The 18,331-nt window shown below is 37.8% G+C and overlaps 1 protein-coding gene across 8 annotated transcripts in view; it reads left to right on the forward strand.

Annotated features, from left to right (window-relative positions):
• Nucleotides 1-18,331, forward strand: part of PIEZO2 (piezo type mechanosensitive ion channel component 2) — a 503,501-nt gene that overhangs the window by 369,032 nt on the left and 116,138 nt on the right. For 5 of the 8 annotated variants that reach the window (XM_077492436.1, XM_077492435.1, XM_077492439.1 and 2 more), the window contains exons 12-18: nt 1,541-1,677; nt 3,716-3,949; nt 7,043-7,157; nt 7,244-7,452; nt 10,077-10,225; nt 12,333-12,506; nt 17,030-17,071. In XM_077492436.1, the coding sequence (XP_077348562.1) occupies nt 1,541-1,677; nt 3,716-3,949; nt 7,043-7,157; nt 7,244-7,452; nt 10,077-10,225; nt 12,333-12,506; nt 17,030-17,071 (1,060 nt within the window). The remainder of the gene's footprint in view (nt 1-1,540; nt 1,678-3,715; nt 3,950-7,042; nt 7,158-7,243; nt 7,453-10,076; nt 10,226-12,332; nt 12,507-17,029; nt 17,072-18,331) is intronic. The other 3 variants (XM_077492437.1, XM_077492440.1, XM_077492442.1) reach the window with 2 other exon arrangements.

An 18,331-nucleotide genomic window follows, 5' to 3' on the forward strand; every position in this document is an offset into this window, starting at 1 on the left:
TACTCAGTTTCAGAATTGTCGCTGTTGTTACTTTCAGTGTTTGATGACGGATCTCCCCACAAATCACTATCACTTAATCCTGCAAGTGATTCTAATTTATTATCACTGTTTTCTAGCTGATCTAAAACCGCTTTTGATGTAAAGGGACGGTTTTGGTTGCTATGGACAATCTCCAGTTTCCAGGCAGAAAGAACAGTATTTATAAAATAAAACTGCAAGCAGGGTTCTGGACACACCACTAGGGACAAAAGGGAGGTGACATTATTTGATACAGTAATGTAATAAGTAAGATTATAGTGTACTGTATGTAGTGTGTGTGTTTCACTTTTTGAATTTGGCGCCGCGCTCCATCCCCGTGCATCGCAATGCTTGCAGGGAATGGAGCCTGGCTCTGTGATACATCGGCTCGCACACAGAGCGGGGAGACATCGCAGGATCCTGGGGACAAGGTAAGTAATGCTACCTGGATCCTGTGATGCGATCCCAAGTGTGGCTCAGGGATTACCGCCAGGGAGGTTAAAGAAAAGTTCTTTATTAATGTAATCCTTTACTATTTTTTACAATAGTCAAACTAAAACAAATCTAATACAAGACATCTTACCTAACACTACACATGTTTCCAACACTTTGTCAGCCAAAAATCTCATGCAGATACTGCCTCCTATGTGACAGTGATCAGGCCTGGCACTAGGTCATTTAGGCAATGAGCACTATATTGTGGAGGGTGGAGAGTTGTGTGCATCTGTTCCCCATAACCAAAGTTTGAGTATTATTGGGGATCCAGGGGTACATTGAGAAGGTGCTGTTAATGTAGAATGTCACGCCTTATGGAGTCCTTTGTATAAGTGTTGTATTATCTCCTAATATAGTAGTACAGTGTTCCTTTACCTAATTCATTCCCAAATCATTTTACCCTCTTTGTTCCTCAGGACCAGAAGGCTTAATTTTGTAGATGTTTTGGTTTTGCACCTGATCGCTCATAACACTAAAATTTTCAATTTGGGTTTGTGAGGATAGGATCTTGTATGCTACCCCATTTTCACAGGTCTGTGATTGCAAAGATGCTGGATAACATTTGCCTCATGCTTGTATGAGAGCTTGGTATTTACGCAAGTGGGTTAACCTAAAGGAGTGATATGCTCTCTTATTATAATCAATAATGTAAATTAATATACGTTTTGTTTAAAAATACAATCATCTACAAGAGAAAGGGAAAAAAATAAGATTTAGATGATCAAAGTAAACATAGCTTGAACACTTACTTTGTAAAGTACCTCTTTACCACCTTAGTAAATCAGCTCCAGAAAATGCAAATATCATCCTTAGAGCCCAGCAAGTATGTTAGGATCTGGAGGTTAGGGTGGGAGAGTAGGGAGATGGTATTTATGTACTTACAGTGCCATATTGGAATAAGCCTCCATGAGTACCCTTTATTAACCTTATCTTATGCTTTGTCTTGCTGATCAAGTTTATAATAAAGTTCTATGTAGTACTCAGCATGTGCACTATGAAGAAGAATTAGTAACATGTGTTCCATTAGAAAAGAAAGAAGAGGAAGAAGAAGAGATGGAGGTGGAAGTTTCTGAGAAAAAAGAAAATACCAAGGTTCATGTCATGGTTGTTGCATTACAGTTTATCATGAAGCAAAGCTATATATGTGCTCTTATTTCTATGATGGTAAGCTGTAATAATACAAACTGTAATTCTATGTAGCTATAATAAACTATGCTCTCTAACTCTCACCATCTCAGAATATTTAATACTCTTATCTTTGTATTGTATTTCACAGACAATATGTGTTTTTATAGTGTTTGAAATAAAAAAATATTTTTATACAAACTGTATAATATAGGAAACATTGTTATTCTTTTTGCATGGTAAGTGGACACACTGGAGTATATTTAAAGTCCTAAAATACTCTCTGCCCTTTTGCTATAATAAACTAAGGTTGGTTGCATAAAGAACAACTGGATTTTTTCCATTTTTTAATTGAGTGCGGGAGCTTTACAGTTTTTTGCCTTGGCTAAATGTTATTCATGATAATGGGCGTTATTTACTAAAGGAAAATCCACTTTGCTTTGCAAGTGCACTGAAAGTGCACTTGGAAGTAAAGTCGCTGTAGATCCGAGAGGGACGTGCAAGGAAAATTAAAAACAGCATTTTAGCTTGCACTTGATTGGATGATAAAATCAGCAGAGCTTCCACTTATTACAGATCTACCCCTTAGATTTAGAGTGACTGCACTTCCAAGTGCACTTTCAGTGCAAAGTGGATTTGCCTTTCGTAAATAACCCCAGTGTGTTGCATCAGCCAAATAAAAGGTTCAGCTTTGGTGCCCTGGAACTAGTTTGTTTCTGAGAAGGCAGCAAATGGTTTCCTCTTTTAGAAACTATCACTTATATACTTTCCATGACAACATCTTATCTTAAAAGAGCAAATTCAGCTATATAAAATTTTTTGTATATAACATATGCTGTGTTTATTGTATATTTTTATATTTTCTGGTATATTAACTTACTTTTCTTCCTCTTATCAACTTTCTACATGGCTATGGTTTTTTGGCCCAGCTAAACATTACCAGTTACCATGGGTAACCTGTCAACACATGGAGCCCCTTTTTTTGACTAAATGTGATTATATAAACTTAACTATATCTGACATAGAAAAGCACAGTGCTACTCTCTAAACCCAAATAGAGAAGCAGAACATATGATTTTTTTTTTTACTCCACCCACTTACATAACAACTGGATCAGTGTTGGTACATGCAATTTATTAATGAAGACACAAACGATAGTTCTTACTGAGCTTCAGGCAAATGAATGCATTTTTGCATTTATAAAAAAAAAAAAAATTAAACGCCTAAATTTGCATTGATTTTGAGAAGGGGAGAGCAGAATTTGCAGGTGCATTATCAATGTCCTGCTGCTCCACCATAGTCCATTCAGGAAACGGGGGTTGTGTCATGTCTAGTGTTCTTGACCAAACTGTGATTTTGTTACAGTGAAGGTCAACAGCCTGCTAGTGTTTTGTGTGACATGGCGTGACTGATGTACAGATTTAGGAATACTTTGCTTTGGCAGGTAAAACGGTTTACATTTATGTGCTTCATCTTTGCATTTAGCCCTTTACGGTGCCTAGAGTTCAGTTTTACGTTTATATCTAAATGAAATGTCACAGATGTTTTTATTTTTCATTTTGAAATTTGACTTTACACTATTGTCCGCAACCACCTCCCTGCTGGATTTCCCGAGACTTTGAAAAAACCAAAAGGGTGTCATATTCTGTAGAACTCAAGCAAAACATGTTGTTGATCTCCACCCTTAGATTGTATATACAGGCATACCCCACTTTTAAGTACACAATGGGGTTTATTTGCTAAAGCTGGAAAGTGCAAAATCAGGCTCACTTCTGCATAGAAAGCAATGAGCTTCTAACCACAGATTGTTCAATTAATCTTTTGTAATACAACCTGGAAGCTCATTGGTTTCTATGCAGAAGTGAGCCTGATTTTTTCATAAATAAACCCCTGCCTGTAGTTGTTATTTTTATGTGTTTCATTTATAAATTCCGTTGTAAATAAAATTTTTAGATTCTTTGGTCCTCATTTAAAAATAGTCCCTGCACGTAAAAAAAATGCTTAGTCATTCTTGTATTTTAATTGATTGAAATGCAATATGTTTACAAGATCTGAAAACTATCTGGTCTCCTTCTAGGCATGGAGCATCACATACCACAGTTGGTTAACCTTTGTGTTACTAATTTGGTCATGTGCCCTCTGGATGATTCGTGATAGGAGGAAATATGCCATGATTAGTTCACCCTTTATGGTCATCTATGGCAATTTATTATTAACTTTACAGTATATATGGAGCATAGAGCTGAATCCAGAACTAAGTGAAGTTTCAGGTCTTCTTGAAAGAAAAAAACCAGAAGAGCTTGCATCAAAGGTGAGCTTTAGCACAAAAAATGTATGTGTAGAAGAGGGCCAAGTAGAAAAAGCTTGGTTCAAGATGCTTTTTTACAAATGACTTTTTTATGCATAAGTATCTTACACTGATTATATAACAAATACTGTATATTACTATTCATTGTCATTTGATACAGTACCTTGAAAAAGTATTCACACCCCTTGAAATTTTCCACATTTTGTCATGTTACAACAAAAAACGTAAATGTATTTTATTGGTATTTTATGTGATAGACCAACACAAAGTGGCACATAATTGTGAAGTGGAAAGAAAATGATAAATGGTTTTCAAACTTTTTTACAAATAAATATCTGTAAAGTTTGTTGTGCATTTGTATTCAGCCCCCCTGAATCAATACTTTGTATAACCACCTTTCACTGCAATTACAGCTGCAAGTCTTTTTGGGATATCTCTACCAGCTTTGCACATCTAGAGAGTGAAATTTTTGCCCATTCTTCTTCACAAAATAGCTCAAGCTCTGTCAGATTGGATGGAGAGCATCTGTGAACAACACTTTTCAAGTCTTGCCACAGATTCTCAATTGAATTTAGGTCTGGATTTTGACTGGGCCATTCTAAGACAAGAATAATCTTTGGTTTAAAAATTCCATTGTAGCTCTGGCTGTATGTTTAGGGCCATTGTCCTGTTGAAAGGTGAACCTCCACCCTAGTCTCAAGTGTTTTGCAGACTCTTAACAGGTTTCCTTCTAAAATTGCCCTGTATTTGGCTCCATCCATCTTCCCATCAACTCTGACCAGCTTCCCTGTCCCTGCTGAAGAAAAGCAACCCCACAACATGATGCTGCCACCAACATATTTCACAGTGGGAATGGTGTGTTCCGGGTGATGTGCAATGTTAATTTTCCACCACGCTTTTAGGCAAAAAAGTTCAATTTTGCTCTTATCTGACCAGAGCACCTTCTTTCACATGTTTGCTGTATTCCCCACATGGCTTCTCGCAAACCGCAAATGGGACTTCTTATGGCTTTCTTTCAACAATGGCTTTCTTCTTGCCAGTCTTCCATGAAGGCCAGATTTATGGAGTGTACGACTAATAGCTGTCCTGTGGACAGATTGTCCCACCTTAGCTGTGGAGTTGCAGCTCCTCCAGAGTTACCATGGGCCTCTTGGCTGCTTCTCTGATTAATGCTCTCCTTGTCCAGCTTGTCAGTTTAGGTGGACAGCCATGTATGTCTTGGTAGGTTTGCAGATGTGCCATACTCTTTCCATTTTCAGATGATCAATTGAACAGTGCTCCATGAGATGTTCAAAGCTTGGAATATTTTTTTATAACCTAACCCGGCTTTAAACTTCTCCACAACTTTATCCCTGACCTGTCTGGTGTGTTCCTTCGCTCAAATTATACCAGTCTATGTCCTATTTATTCTCTTGCAACAAACGTGTCCACTCTTCCACTCCTCCAACTTGAGTGAGTCAGAAGTGTGGTACATATTACCCACATGAAATGTAAGGTGAAAAACAGCTCAAGTCCCCTTAAAATGGAATTTTGTATGCTCAGCAGATCACAGAACCAGTCCCCTTTAAATGAAATTCCATATGCTCAATAGATTAAGCATCAGCTTATGCTCAGCAGATTACAGCCCCAGTCCCCTTTAAATGAAACCCTGTATGGCAGCAGATTATGCCACTTGTACTCCTCTCTACATTACAGCATCAAGAAAGATAAAACACTCCACAGTTCTTTATATTTTAAAAGAACCCTTATTCACACACTCGCAAAGAATATGACTCACATTATCCACTGTATTCAGTGCACTCACATGTACAAGCAACAAAAGTAAATACACTGCTGGCATTCAGCTGTGGCTGGCTATATTAGATACTGCATTTCCTGGACCTGCCAGGCATGATGACATCATCCAAATAGCTCCACCCCTATGTGTTTCATCACCATGACACATGATCTCCTTGAGGATATATATATGTATATATATATATATATAAATTTTGACTCAGTTACCATTTTGTTTATTAGGATTATTCTAGCTGTTTAGGAATACTTAATGTGGTTGTAAACCTCAGACATGAAATGTGAACAAAACCCTCTATAGTGTGTTCTTGTCTCAATTAGGAGCAATAATTGCTATTTCTGTCTGCTGCCTCATCCCTCTGCTATCAGCATGAATCACTTCTGACAAGTTTTCCTGACATCAAGTGAAAAATGGTGACAGAGGAGGGAGCTCCAACTAATTGACAGCCTCAGCTCTGTTCCTCTGTGCTGTGTGAAGGAGGGTTGTGTCCCTTCCCTCCATTCAGCTCTCAGAGCTAGCCACACTGAGCTCTGCATAGTGTAACTTCAGCTCTCTGCCCCCTTTAGATGTAGAAATATTAGGTAATTGAGGGTTTACAACCACTTTAATCTCCAAAATCCCACTGTAGGCTGTGCAGTATATAGTAGATAATCTGTAAAGTTTCAGTTATAACAGACTTAAAGTGATTGTAAGGGTTCGTTTCTTTTTTTTAATAACAAACATATCACACTTACCTCCACTGTGCAGCTAGTTTTGCACAGAGTGGCCCCAAACCTTGCCTTCTGGGGTCCCCCAGCGACTCTCGCGGCTCCTCCCCACATCAGATAATATCCCCTAGGAGAAGCAGTCTCCCGAGGGGGTTACCTTGCAGGCACACTCCCTAATCCAGCATGTATGACTCGGCCCCCGCCCCCGGCGCCCGCATCACTGGATTTGATTGACATCAGTGGGAGCCAATTGCTGTGCTGCTATCAATCTATCCAATCAAGAGCTGAGAACCCCGGCAGAGAGACAGCGTGTCCCCGCTGAGTCAAGTACCAGGGCTCAGGTAAATAAAACGGGGGGCCGGTCACTGTCAGGGTTTTTTTTTGCATAGGATACATTAAGGTGCAAAAACACAAAGGTTTACAACCCCTTTAAAATACATCAATGAGTGGTATGCTATTATTTGATAAAATCTAGAACAGTAATGAAAATGTTATTTTAATGAAGTGTAGAAATTATGACAGAACAGTGTGTTATTCCTGCATAACACCAGTGTGGTTGATTAAACTTTTCTTTTTTTCCCTTCTTTGATCTAGATCCTTTTTAATGTTACATTCTGGCTTTTGCTCAGACAACACCTTACTGAGCAAAAACAGTTAACGGAAAAGGAAGCAACTTTATCAGAAATCAAAGTTGGAAGCCAGGACAAAGGTATGAAAACACTGGCATTCATTTAGGTAAATAATACATTTTTAATGCTTCAGGAATAATTGATTATTGTACTCATGCTATCTTAGAAGATGAAGTCCAAAAAAGTGAAGAAGAAGAAGTAGATGATCAAAATGATATCATGAAGGTGCTAGGAAACATGGTGATGGCAATGTTTGTTAAGTACTGGATTTACGTTTGTGGAGGAATGTTCTTCTTTGTGAGTTTTGAAGGAAAAATTGTCATGTACAAAATCATCTACATGATGCTCTTCCTTTTCTGTGTGGCATTGTATCAGGTATGTATACCGCACTTGTTTATTCTTGCCTCTCTTAAGACTTTACTACAATATGATGGATTTTTTTCTAAAATTAGTATCAGACAGGAATATTTCCTTACCTTTCCCGCTGGAGAAGAGTGAAGGTTAAAAAAAAAAAGTGACATATGCATCATTGACAGCTTTGAGTAAGTCTTGTGTTGGGCCCATCCCTTAATGGGAAGATATATCCTTAACTGCTGTTCTTGGGAATGTACTTTGTCATCAGAGCAGGAAGGGAATAACCTTACACTGGCATTTATAACAAAAATTTAAAACACTAGCTAAAGATTTTTGTTAAAGCAGTCACCATACTCAAAATACGTTTTTTTTCCTAAAGCAGAACTCAAGATAAACAGTTAAATACCCAGTTAAAAAAAAAAAAAAGTTTAACCTGCGCAAGGATTTGTAATTTTTCCTCAGCTGGTACCCGCGCAGGGCCAACTTTAACGACACAGAGATGCACAGGATGCATCCCCATGTTAACAGTCCCATAGATGTATATTGGAACATGCAGCTGCATGAGCACAATTGCTATTTTCTTCAAGATTTGTTGGCCAAGGAATTTGTTTTAGGCCCCATTCACATTTGTTGATGGCAGTTAAAAATTGACCAATACTTAAAAGGATCCTATGCAAACCTTTAGTTGTGTAGGCTTCCCAATAGACCCAGTGTTTATAAAATATTTTGCAGATTGGCATTCATTATAGGCATTACATTTCTTGTAAATATATAACAAAATCAAGATTGGCGCTGTCCCCACCTATATAGTTCAACTTAGGTGCATCTTTGTAATTAGTATGTTCAATCCACTCCGGGTGTTGCAGCTTTTCTCTCTTGCTTTATACTTCATTACATTTCTTGTATACTGTGCATATGTTAAGTCTATATGTTTTTTTACTTCTGCTATATTTAGGTCTTCCTAAGATTTCCATTTCTGAGCCACCATCAGTCATGCTGCGAATAACACATGCATGAGTATGGGTAAAATTTATTAAAATGTGAGCACTCAGAATCTGGTACAGCTGTGCATGGTAGCCAATCAGTTTCTAACTTCAGTTTGTTTAAGTTAAGCTTTGACAAAAAAAACCTGAAAGCTTGATTTCTATGCAGAGCTGCACCAGATCCAGAATGGTCCAATGATAGTAAATTAACCCCTATAGGTCTGAAAATTGTTGTATACGTCTCTATTCCCACACTGAGATCAGCCAATTCAGGGCTCGTTTTCCAAATAACACATGTTAAATTTGCAGTTAGGGAAAGGTGCATTCCAAAACTGCAAAGGTGCATTTGAGAATTTCAGCATCGCAAATGGAGTCATATACCACCTAAGTTGGATTTTTTGGGACATTTCACCAAAATGATGCAGTAGTTACTAATAATGGCTCTCTGTCCTTGCTGCTCCGTAAGGGGTGCAGGAAGATTATTTTCCCATGTAAGCAGTGGCATGTATATAAGTTTTGAATGCAGCAAATTGTAAAAACAGGTGATCCCTTTGTCTTTAATTAGCAGGGGAATTCCAAAAGCACCAGACATTATTAGAAAGTTTTAATCAAGTTATAACGTTGCTGAGATAAAATTCCAGTTAAGGCCAGAGGGCTTTCACACTGGAGTGGTGCGCTAGCAGGACGGTGAAAAAAGTCCTGCTAGCCGCATCTTTGAAATCAATGGGGCAGCGCTTTGCGGGCGGTCTTAACCCTTTTTTGGCCGCTAGTGGGGGTTAAAACTGCCCCGTTAGCGGCCGCAGACCACCGCTAAAACGACGGTAAAGCGCCGCTAAAAATAGCAGTGCTTTACCGCCGACGCCCGCACTGCCCCAGTGTGAAAGGGGCCTTAGTATAAGCTAGATATTCTTGAGGGGGAATAGAGAAAGACAAGGACAGTTTGTCAAAGGGGATCAATTTCCCGCTTTCAATGATGTCAGTGATCATAAAAGTGTATTTAGCTACATAGACATACCAGATATGAGAAATTTAAAACTTTCTGCTTCATCTTTGTGAAATAAACTGAAAAATGCTTAAAATAAAGAATTAAAAAAAAAAAATCCAATGGTAGCAGAACATGTATAGTTTCAGTTGAAATAGGGGCTACTTTGTTATAATAATCCCAGGCCTGAACGACCTGATTGATATGATTGGGTGGTTGATACTACAATGAGTATGTAAAACCGTGTTAAATATTATCAAGGAACACAGGCTGCCTGCTGGAACAAACCATTGCTCTAGATCAGTGGTTCTCTTCTCAAGCACCCCCAACAGGCCATGTTTGCAGGTTTTTTTTATCTTGCACAGGTGCTTTAAATCAGAGTCTACGGCTTGGTATTTTGGACAGCTATTTTATCTAAGGGAAATTCCAAAAACATGGCCTGTTGGGGGTACTTGAGGACAGGGTTGAGAACCACTGCTCTAGATTGTTCCAATGATTTAAAGAAAATGGGAGATCCATACATAATTTTACCCTTTAAGTCACAGATTTCTGGTAATTGTTATTAATGTCTATTTTTGCCCTGTAAACCTAGCCACATATTTCAGCTTAAATAAATGTTACTAATATATACCTATGTTAAAATGTTTAAATAGTCCAGATTTTCTCGTTTGTAACCTTAGGTTCACTACGAATGGTGGAGGCGGATTTTGAAATACTTCTGGATGTCTGTGGTAGTTTACACCATGTTGGTGCTTATCTTAATTTATACATACCAGTTTAAAGCCTTCCCACCAATTTGGATGAACATGACAGGATTAAATAAAGAGAAGTATGTATGGCATTTGGATATAGGTTTGCACTTTTTACTATACACACTTGAAAAATATATATAGTAAAACCTTGGATTGAAAGTAACTTGGTCTGAGAGTTTTATGCAAGACAAGCTAATTTTTTTAAAATAAATTTTGACTTGATAAACGAGAGATGTCTTGATATACAAGCAGTGTCACTTCACAACTGAGTACAAAAGAGAAGAGAGGTGCCTTTAAGTGTAGCAATATGATTACATTTAATGAAGGTACAACAATTGGCATCTCACATGGTTGGTGATTAAAAGAGGCACATCTAAGTATGGAGGCTTCCGGGGTAAAGCTGTCCACATAGACCATCCTCTGCACCGCCATCGGCATCATCCCTTTCATGCTGCGCTCTACAAGCGCTTCAAGCTTCGCTTTCAGATCGCTCTACTGCAGGGTAGTCTTCCTGGTCGTGCTTGCAGACTGACAGCCGGAGGATGGTCTATGTGGACAGCTTTACCCTGGATGCCTGCATACTTAGATGTGCCTCATTTAATCATCAACCATGTGAGTTGCTAAATGTACCTTCATTAAATGTAACTTTTTTTATACTCTGTAGCTCCAGCTAGATTTTGCTTCTAATCCACTTGTGGAGGCTTCCATTTGTGGATGGACATTTTATTGTTACATAACCTATCGCATTGCTATAATCTTTTTATATGGACTATAAACTGAAGAACGTATGAATAAATGGTTGTGGAATGAATTATATGAGTTTCCATTATTTATTATGGGGAAATTTGCTTTGATATACAAGTGCTTTGGATTACAAGCATTTTTCCGGAACAAATTATGCACGCAATCCAAGGTTTTACTGTATATGACTACAAAACAAAATAATTTGTGCAAGATCTACTTTTAAAGATATTCATTTAGATTTTTTAGATCATTGAAAGAATATGACGTAACATAAAAATATTTAAATGGCTGTGCTCAAAAGTTTGATAACCCTAAAGTTTGCATACCCTGTCAGAAATCTTGACTTTTTGGCATTGATATTGAAAATATGACTGATCATGGCAAAAAACTGTCTTTTATTTAAGGACAGTGATCAAATGACGCAATTTATTAACCATTAATCATAGTTGTTTGGCTCATTTCATTTTAATCATAATGAAAACATAAAACACACAAATGGCCCTGATCAAAAGTTTACATACCCTGGAATGTTTCACCTTGGTACAGACACACAGGTTAAAATGGCAATTAAAGGTTAATTTCCAACATCTGGGATTTTTTCAAATTGCAATTAGTGTCTGTGTATAAATAGTCAATGAGTTTGTTAGCCCTCATGTGGATGCACTGCACAGGCTAGATACTGAGCCATGGGAAGCAGAAAAGAAATGTCAAAATACCTGCGTAACTAAGTGATGGAGCTTTAGAAAGATGAATAGGAAATAAAAAGATATCTAAAGCCTTGAATATGCCAGTCAGTACTGCTAAATCACTTATTAAGAAGTGGAAAATTCAGGGATCACTTATAACAAGCCAAGGTCAGGTAGACCAAGAAAGTTTGCAGCCACAACTGCCAGAGGAATTGTCTGGGATTCAAAGAAAATCCCACAGGTAACCTCAGGAGAAATTCAGGTTGCTCTGGGAAAAGAGTGGTTGTTTTGGAGGAGCACAATACAATGATACTTTAACAAAAATGAGCTTCACGGTCAAGTTACCAGAAAAAAGCCTTTACTGCGCTAATGCCACAATAAAAGCCCAGTTAGGCACGTCAAAGTGTTGTTGGGCATATTGTAACCAGGCTTTTTTTCCTTCACCTTTCATTTATTTGATTTCAATTATCGTTTTCAGGAAGCTATGTACACCACCTTGCTGGCCCCTCCCACCAGCCATGATCTGCATGTGTTGCGTAGAGAAACACAGAAACCTAGTAATGATGTCATTGGGTCTAACATTTCGTATGTAATAAAAACAGAAAAATGTAATTAGTATATTAATGAGGGGGAAAAGAGGAAGGGAAGGCAAACATATAAATAGCATAAACTTCAACATTTATGTTATCTTTCATTTCAATATATATTTATCTTATAATATTTATTCTAACCTGTTTTTAATTTTGTTTTGCAGGCTGGCAGATCTTGGTTTAGAAACATTTACTTTGGGTGACCTGTTTACTCGTATATTTATCCCAACCTCTTTTTTGTTGGTGTGCATTTTACATCTCCATTACTTTCATGACCATTTCCTACAACTTACAGACCTTAAGGCTGTAACCAGCAAACAGGACAACACAATTTACAGGTATGAAAACAGGAATACTGGTTGTTGTCTTTGTCATCTTACAACACTTAACTTTTAATATTTGTTTAGGGTCCTTTATTTGTTTTTTTCATAACCTTACCAGCAGTCAACTTTTTCAGTAATTTGGGGATCAACTTACTTGACTTGCTTGGCTAAATACATATACTTATTATATTAAGTTTTAAGTAGCAGGATATTTATATAATGTGTGACATATTTCCTCTGATTAATATGTTTTCCTGAGTCAAGTAAAACCTTTTATAAAATAAGATCCTTATTCAGATAAATACTATACCCCTGGACAGTTATGGAAATGTTAAGTCCTCTATGTTTTTTTACAGAACATCTTTTTTTCTGAATCTTTATTAACTACTTAAAGACCAACTCTTTTTTTACTTATTGTTTACAAGTTAAAATTCTTTTTTTTTCTAGAAAACTACTTAGAACCCCTAAACAGTATATATATATATATTTTTCGAACACCCTAGAGAATAAAATGGCGGTCATTGCAATTCTTTCTGTCACACAATATTTGCTCAGCGGTCTTATAAGCGCACTTTTTTTTGTAAAAAATTCACTTTTTTAAATTAAAAAGTAAGTCATCAGTAAAATTAGCCATTTTTTTATACTGTGAAAGATAATATTATGCTGAGTAAATTGATACCCAACATGTCATGCTTCAAAATTGCACCCGCTCGTGGAATGGTGACAAACTTTTACCCTTAAAAATCTCCATGGGCGACGTTTAGAAATTTTCTAAGGTTACCAGTTTTGAGTTACAGAGGAGGTCTAGGCTAGGGCTAGAATACCTCACATGTGTGGTTTGAACATGGTTTTTATATGCTGGTGCTACTCACGTATGCATTCACTTCTGCGTGCGAGCTCGTCGGGATGGGACACTTTAAAAAAAAAAGTCTTATTTATTTTACTGAAAAAGTTTTATTTTGACAGTTTCTTTTTTTTTTTAAAGTGGGTCACTTTTATTCCTATTACAAGGAATGCAAACAGCCCTTGAAATAGAAAGAAAGTATGACAGGACCTCTTAAATATGAGATCTGGGGTCAAAAAGACTAAAATGCAATAAATGCCATGGAGCCAAGCAGGGGCCATCTTCCCCTCAGTCAGCAGCCAGGCATCCACGGGACAGGTTGCAATCGTCTCCGCCACTACCACTGGGTCTGGTAGGCGGTGGAGACGACCAGAGCGTTGTGGGAGGGGGGTGGGCATCTCCCCCGCCATTGATAAAAGTGATCTCACGGCGAATTCCCTGCAGAGACCACATTTATCCTAAAGAGAAATGCACTGCGTTCCCAAAAATACCAGGGTTATGGCAGCTAGCTATGCCTGACTATCATTCTGATCCTTTAGGCTCTGTTCACACTAGTGCTATTTCAGATGTGACTTGAGTTGCACACAGTCATATAGAAATCTAACCGTAGTAGTAATGGAATGAAAAACCACAGGAGCGGTTCGAATAATTATTATAACGGTAAAGGGTTTGAGAGCTTCAGAGTTTTAACAAAAGTGGTGTCTCCATGCCTGAGATTATAATTTTAGTATGAACCCCAACTCCAAGGGTCCCGCCACCTTTATATATATAAAAAAAAAGAAGTAGAGAAAAAGAAAAAAAGAAAAGACGGGGGAAGAGGTCAGCCAGGAACGGGTTAAGAAACTGACAAGTACCGAACCCATGGGTCCTAAGATCTGTTCAATTTATTAGTGTTGTTAAGGAGAGTAGAGGTAATCACATTGTTTTTTATTGGTGCCGGTTCCCACCAGTGCAACTCGGCACAGTGCAATTTCGGAAAAAGATTCCTATACTACTTTGTTGCGATTCCAGGGGGATTTTGGCCCCCACAGACTATGCACTTAAAATCGGATCAAAATCGGATTGCAGCAGTGTGAACCTAGCCTTAAGCGGAACTTGAGGCAAATGGCTAAAAGCTCAAATTAAATACATTTAAATCAACCATTTTATCTACCAAATATTTTTTTCTATCTGTCCATGCAGTCCTGATAATTACACAGCTGTGCCACACAGCACAGCCATGTCTGACAGAGAAAGAGACCTGGTTTTCTCTGCTGCAGGTCATATTGCTTCTTTCCAATTCTGTGGCATTCTGTTCAAGGAATTATAAGAGGCTGTCAGGAAGGCTGTACAGGGCCCCATGATTTCTAACAGCGGCCCTGTACACATGACACACAAATGTTGGCCAACAATTACGAACATGGGAACGTGGTGACATACAAGATGTACAACGAGCCAAGAAAAAGGAAGTACAATAGCCAGTATGGCTCATTCTGCTTGATTCCGAGCATGTGTGTGAACTTTTGTGCGTCGGACTTGTATGCACACATTCGGGAATTTCGGCAACAAAGTTGCTGGTGGAAAATTTGAGAACCTGCTAGCCAACATTTGTTGGCGGAAAGTCCGACAACAAATGCTCGATGGAGCATACACACGGTCGGACTTTCAGCCAACAAGCTCACATCCATCATTTGTTGTCGAAAAATCCGATCGTGTGTACGCAGCATAAGTTTTCCTGTACTGGAGACAATGGTCACCAGGATAAAATGAAAGAGTAAATCTTCCCAGCGTGAACATGGGCTGCAAGAAAAACCAGGGGTTCTAACCATTTCCATTTGACCATTCCATTTTCCTTCTAAATCCAAAACAACATTTTAGCTTTACATACACTTACAGACACAAGAGCTCATGCATATAACTGTATCTATATAGGGTATAATGATACAGCGCTGTCTAAAGAGCTATTAGGCTAACAAGGTGTTAAAAAATGAAAATTGAAAAATAATTGATAAAATTATATCCAGCTGCAACTGAAACGTGAGATACCCACATTAAAAATAACCTATAACTAAACCTAAAGCTGCGCAGCTTTTTTGGTTTTAGGGTATCTATCTATATAGCATACATTTCTTACAAGTCAATGGAGGTGATTTACTGAAGGAAACTAGGCTATATGTGTGTGTACATATGTACCTGGGTGAACACTCATATGCGTACAGGCGTACAACTCTAGGAGCATGTTTCTGTGTCCAAAGTTGTACACCTATATGCACATGGCAAAGAAAAGTAGTGGGTAGGAGGGACAGCTGCCCTGAACGCAGCAAAACAAGGGGGCAGAGAATGAATGTAGGGTAGAACACCCATTCTAAAACATGAATTAGTAGTAGGGGAGGGGGCGCCATACTGCATCCTTGCCCTGTGCAGTGAATGGACCTGTCCTGGTACTGTATATGCATATGTGTGTTTACTCTGCACTACTTACATATACTTTACTGATTTGCTAAAGGCAAAGAGACTATTCATTTTGCAAGGGAATTTGCCCCAGAGCTTGGTAAATGAAGTGAAGCTCTGCTGACTTTCCGTCATTCAATCATATGCAAGAAATGCTGTTTTTTTTTTCCATGTACATGTTTTGGTGTTCTTTGCAAAGTTAAACATCACCACATTCACTAAGCTCTGGGGCAAATTCCTTTGCAAAATGAATAGCCTCTTTGCCTTTAGCAAATCAGTAAAGTATATGTAAGTAGTGCAGTGTAAACACACATATGCATATACAGTACCAGGACAGGTCCATCCACTGCACAGGGCAAGGATGCAGTATGGCGCCCCCTCCCCCACTACTAATTCATGTTTTAGAATGGGTGTACTACCCTACATTCATTCTCTGCCCCCTTGTTTTGCTGTACCCAGGGCAGTTGTCCCTCCTACCCACTACTTTTCTTTGCCATGTGCATATAGGTGTACAACTTTGGACACAGAAACATGCTCCTAGAGTTGTACGCCTGTACACATATGAGTGTTCACCCAGGTACATATATACACACATATAGCCACATACGACCATTGACTTCTATAGATGGCTGTACACAGCACTGTGGGCTCTTTTGTGGACCAATAAGCTGGGATTTGTGCTATAAGGCTACATACATCTGTGTACATTAGTCCTAAGTAAACTCTAACTTCACCATGGTAGAAACCACTTAGAATATCTCCTCCTCTCTGTTATTGAGCTTGGTGTCTGCAAATGTACATTTTACCCTGAAAATACTTCCTGAAAGTAAAACAGTTAACCTGATCTCCCAGATATAAATAATTATTGAGGGCTTTCATACCGTGAAGATTTTCTTTTAACCCATTGTTCACAACACAAATATACACATAGTTAATGAATGAAATTGAACAATGGTGGGGCCATTTTTAAGCCACTGAGTGGCCACCAGCAAGTGTCATGTTTTAGTTTAGCATGAAGGACCACTTTAAGAAAAATTTAGAGGGGTTAGTGAGTCATTTTTATTTTTATTTTTTTTATGTGTCATGTTCATGTACATTGTTCACTTGTATGCTATCATTGCTTCATCACCATTGGTTTGCCTACTATCACTGAGACTTGAATCTTGCCAATATTCTATTTCATCTTATTTAACATCTTTCCTTCTCTCTCTTAACTCATGTTTTCATTGCATGCATTCTTGTGCCTCCATCTCTCAACTCGTAGTCATGCCAAAGTTAATGGCCGTGTTTACCTAATAATAAATAGGTGGGTATCTGGATGTTTTATTTACTGACCATTGAGTCATGGTCAAAAAAAAAAAAATACATGAATATTATGAATTATAACTAAATCATACTTTTGCCACACCTGATTTTGCATGTGCTTGAAAATAATGTTAAATTGGCAATTAAATGTAAGCTACTACAACACACATATATATATATATATATATATATATATATATATATATATATATATATACAAAATGATAAACTAGATATAGATTCTTCTGAAAGCAGGAACGTATGTCTGGTAGATACAGGCTATTGATGTTACAGATCAGTAAACAGCGTATGTGTGTCATATCTATTGCATCTTTGAGATACGGTTTTTAAGGTCCACGTCTGTGGCCATTAAAGACCTTATATGAGGTAGCTCTCTGAGGCTGGGTTCACATATGTCTGCCTGCAGGTTTCCAGCATGGGGTCCGGTGCGCTTCTGGTCACCAGCTCAGGTGCGAATCAGGTCGCAATATTTGCCTCAATTCACACCTGAACCTGACCCAAACAAGCACAGGACCTTTTTGGAATGTGAACTGCATGGAAGAGGTATCCCCACTGGTATATTTTCCCTCTATTCCTGTTTTAACTGAAAACTGTAAAATTATAAATTGGCCATCCCTTTTTGTCTTGATGACAGTGGTCTCCCCCACAGGGGACATAGACAGCAAATTAGGAAATACAACAAAAAACACCTGACAAAGGCTCTAACTCTACCCTGCACTATCCACATAAAAAAAGAAAAAAGTTTTCTCTTTAGATGTTCTCTAAACATCATGTATAATATTGTTATTCATGAAACAAATGTTCTAAATCCATTACACTAATTACGTTAATACTATAGTCAAAATCATTTTTTAAATATTCTAATTATTTTATAATCTTTCAACCAAAATTCAGTAAATACAGAGAAAAGGATTGCAGAATTACAGAATAACTACTGTGTACAACATAGCTATAATTTAATCTAGAATATTGACCTCAGTTTTTGTCTGAAAGGCACCTTTTTTTTTAATATGAACCAATATGTTTATGCCCACAAACTGCTGTTGAAACACTGTAACTGTTCAATTTTTACAGCTTTTTTCAAATCAATTCTTTCTCATTGTTTGAAAATAGATACACCCATCTTATAAAAAAAATACAGGAAAAATGTAATTTACTAAATATATTCTGAGAGCTACTATCACATGTTGAGTTTGTGCACTGCTATTAAAATATGCTAATGATTAAATAATATTAAATT

The sequence above is a fragment of the Lithobates pipiens genome, unplaced genomic scaffold, assembly GCF_037356315.1.
Source record: "Lithobates pipiens isolate NorthernLeopardFrog02 unplaced genomic scaffold, aLitPip1_a1.2 Scaffold_19, whole genome shotgun sequence".
In the NCBI taxonomy this organism is placed as follows: Eukaryota; Metazoa; Chordata; class Amphibia; order Anura; family Ranidae; genus Lithobates; species Lithobates pipiens.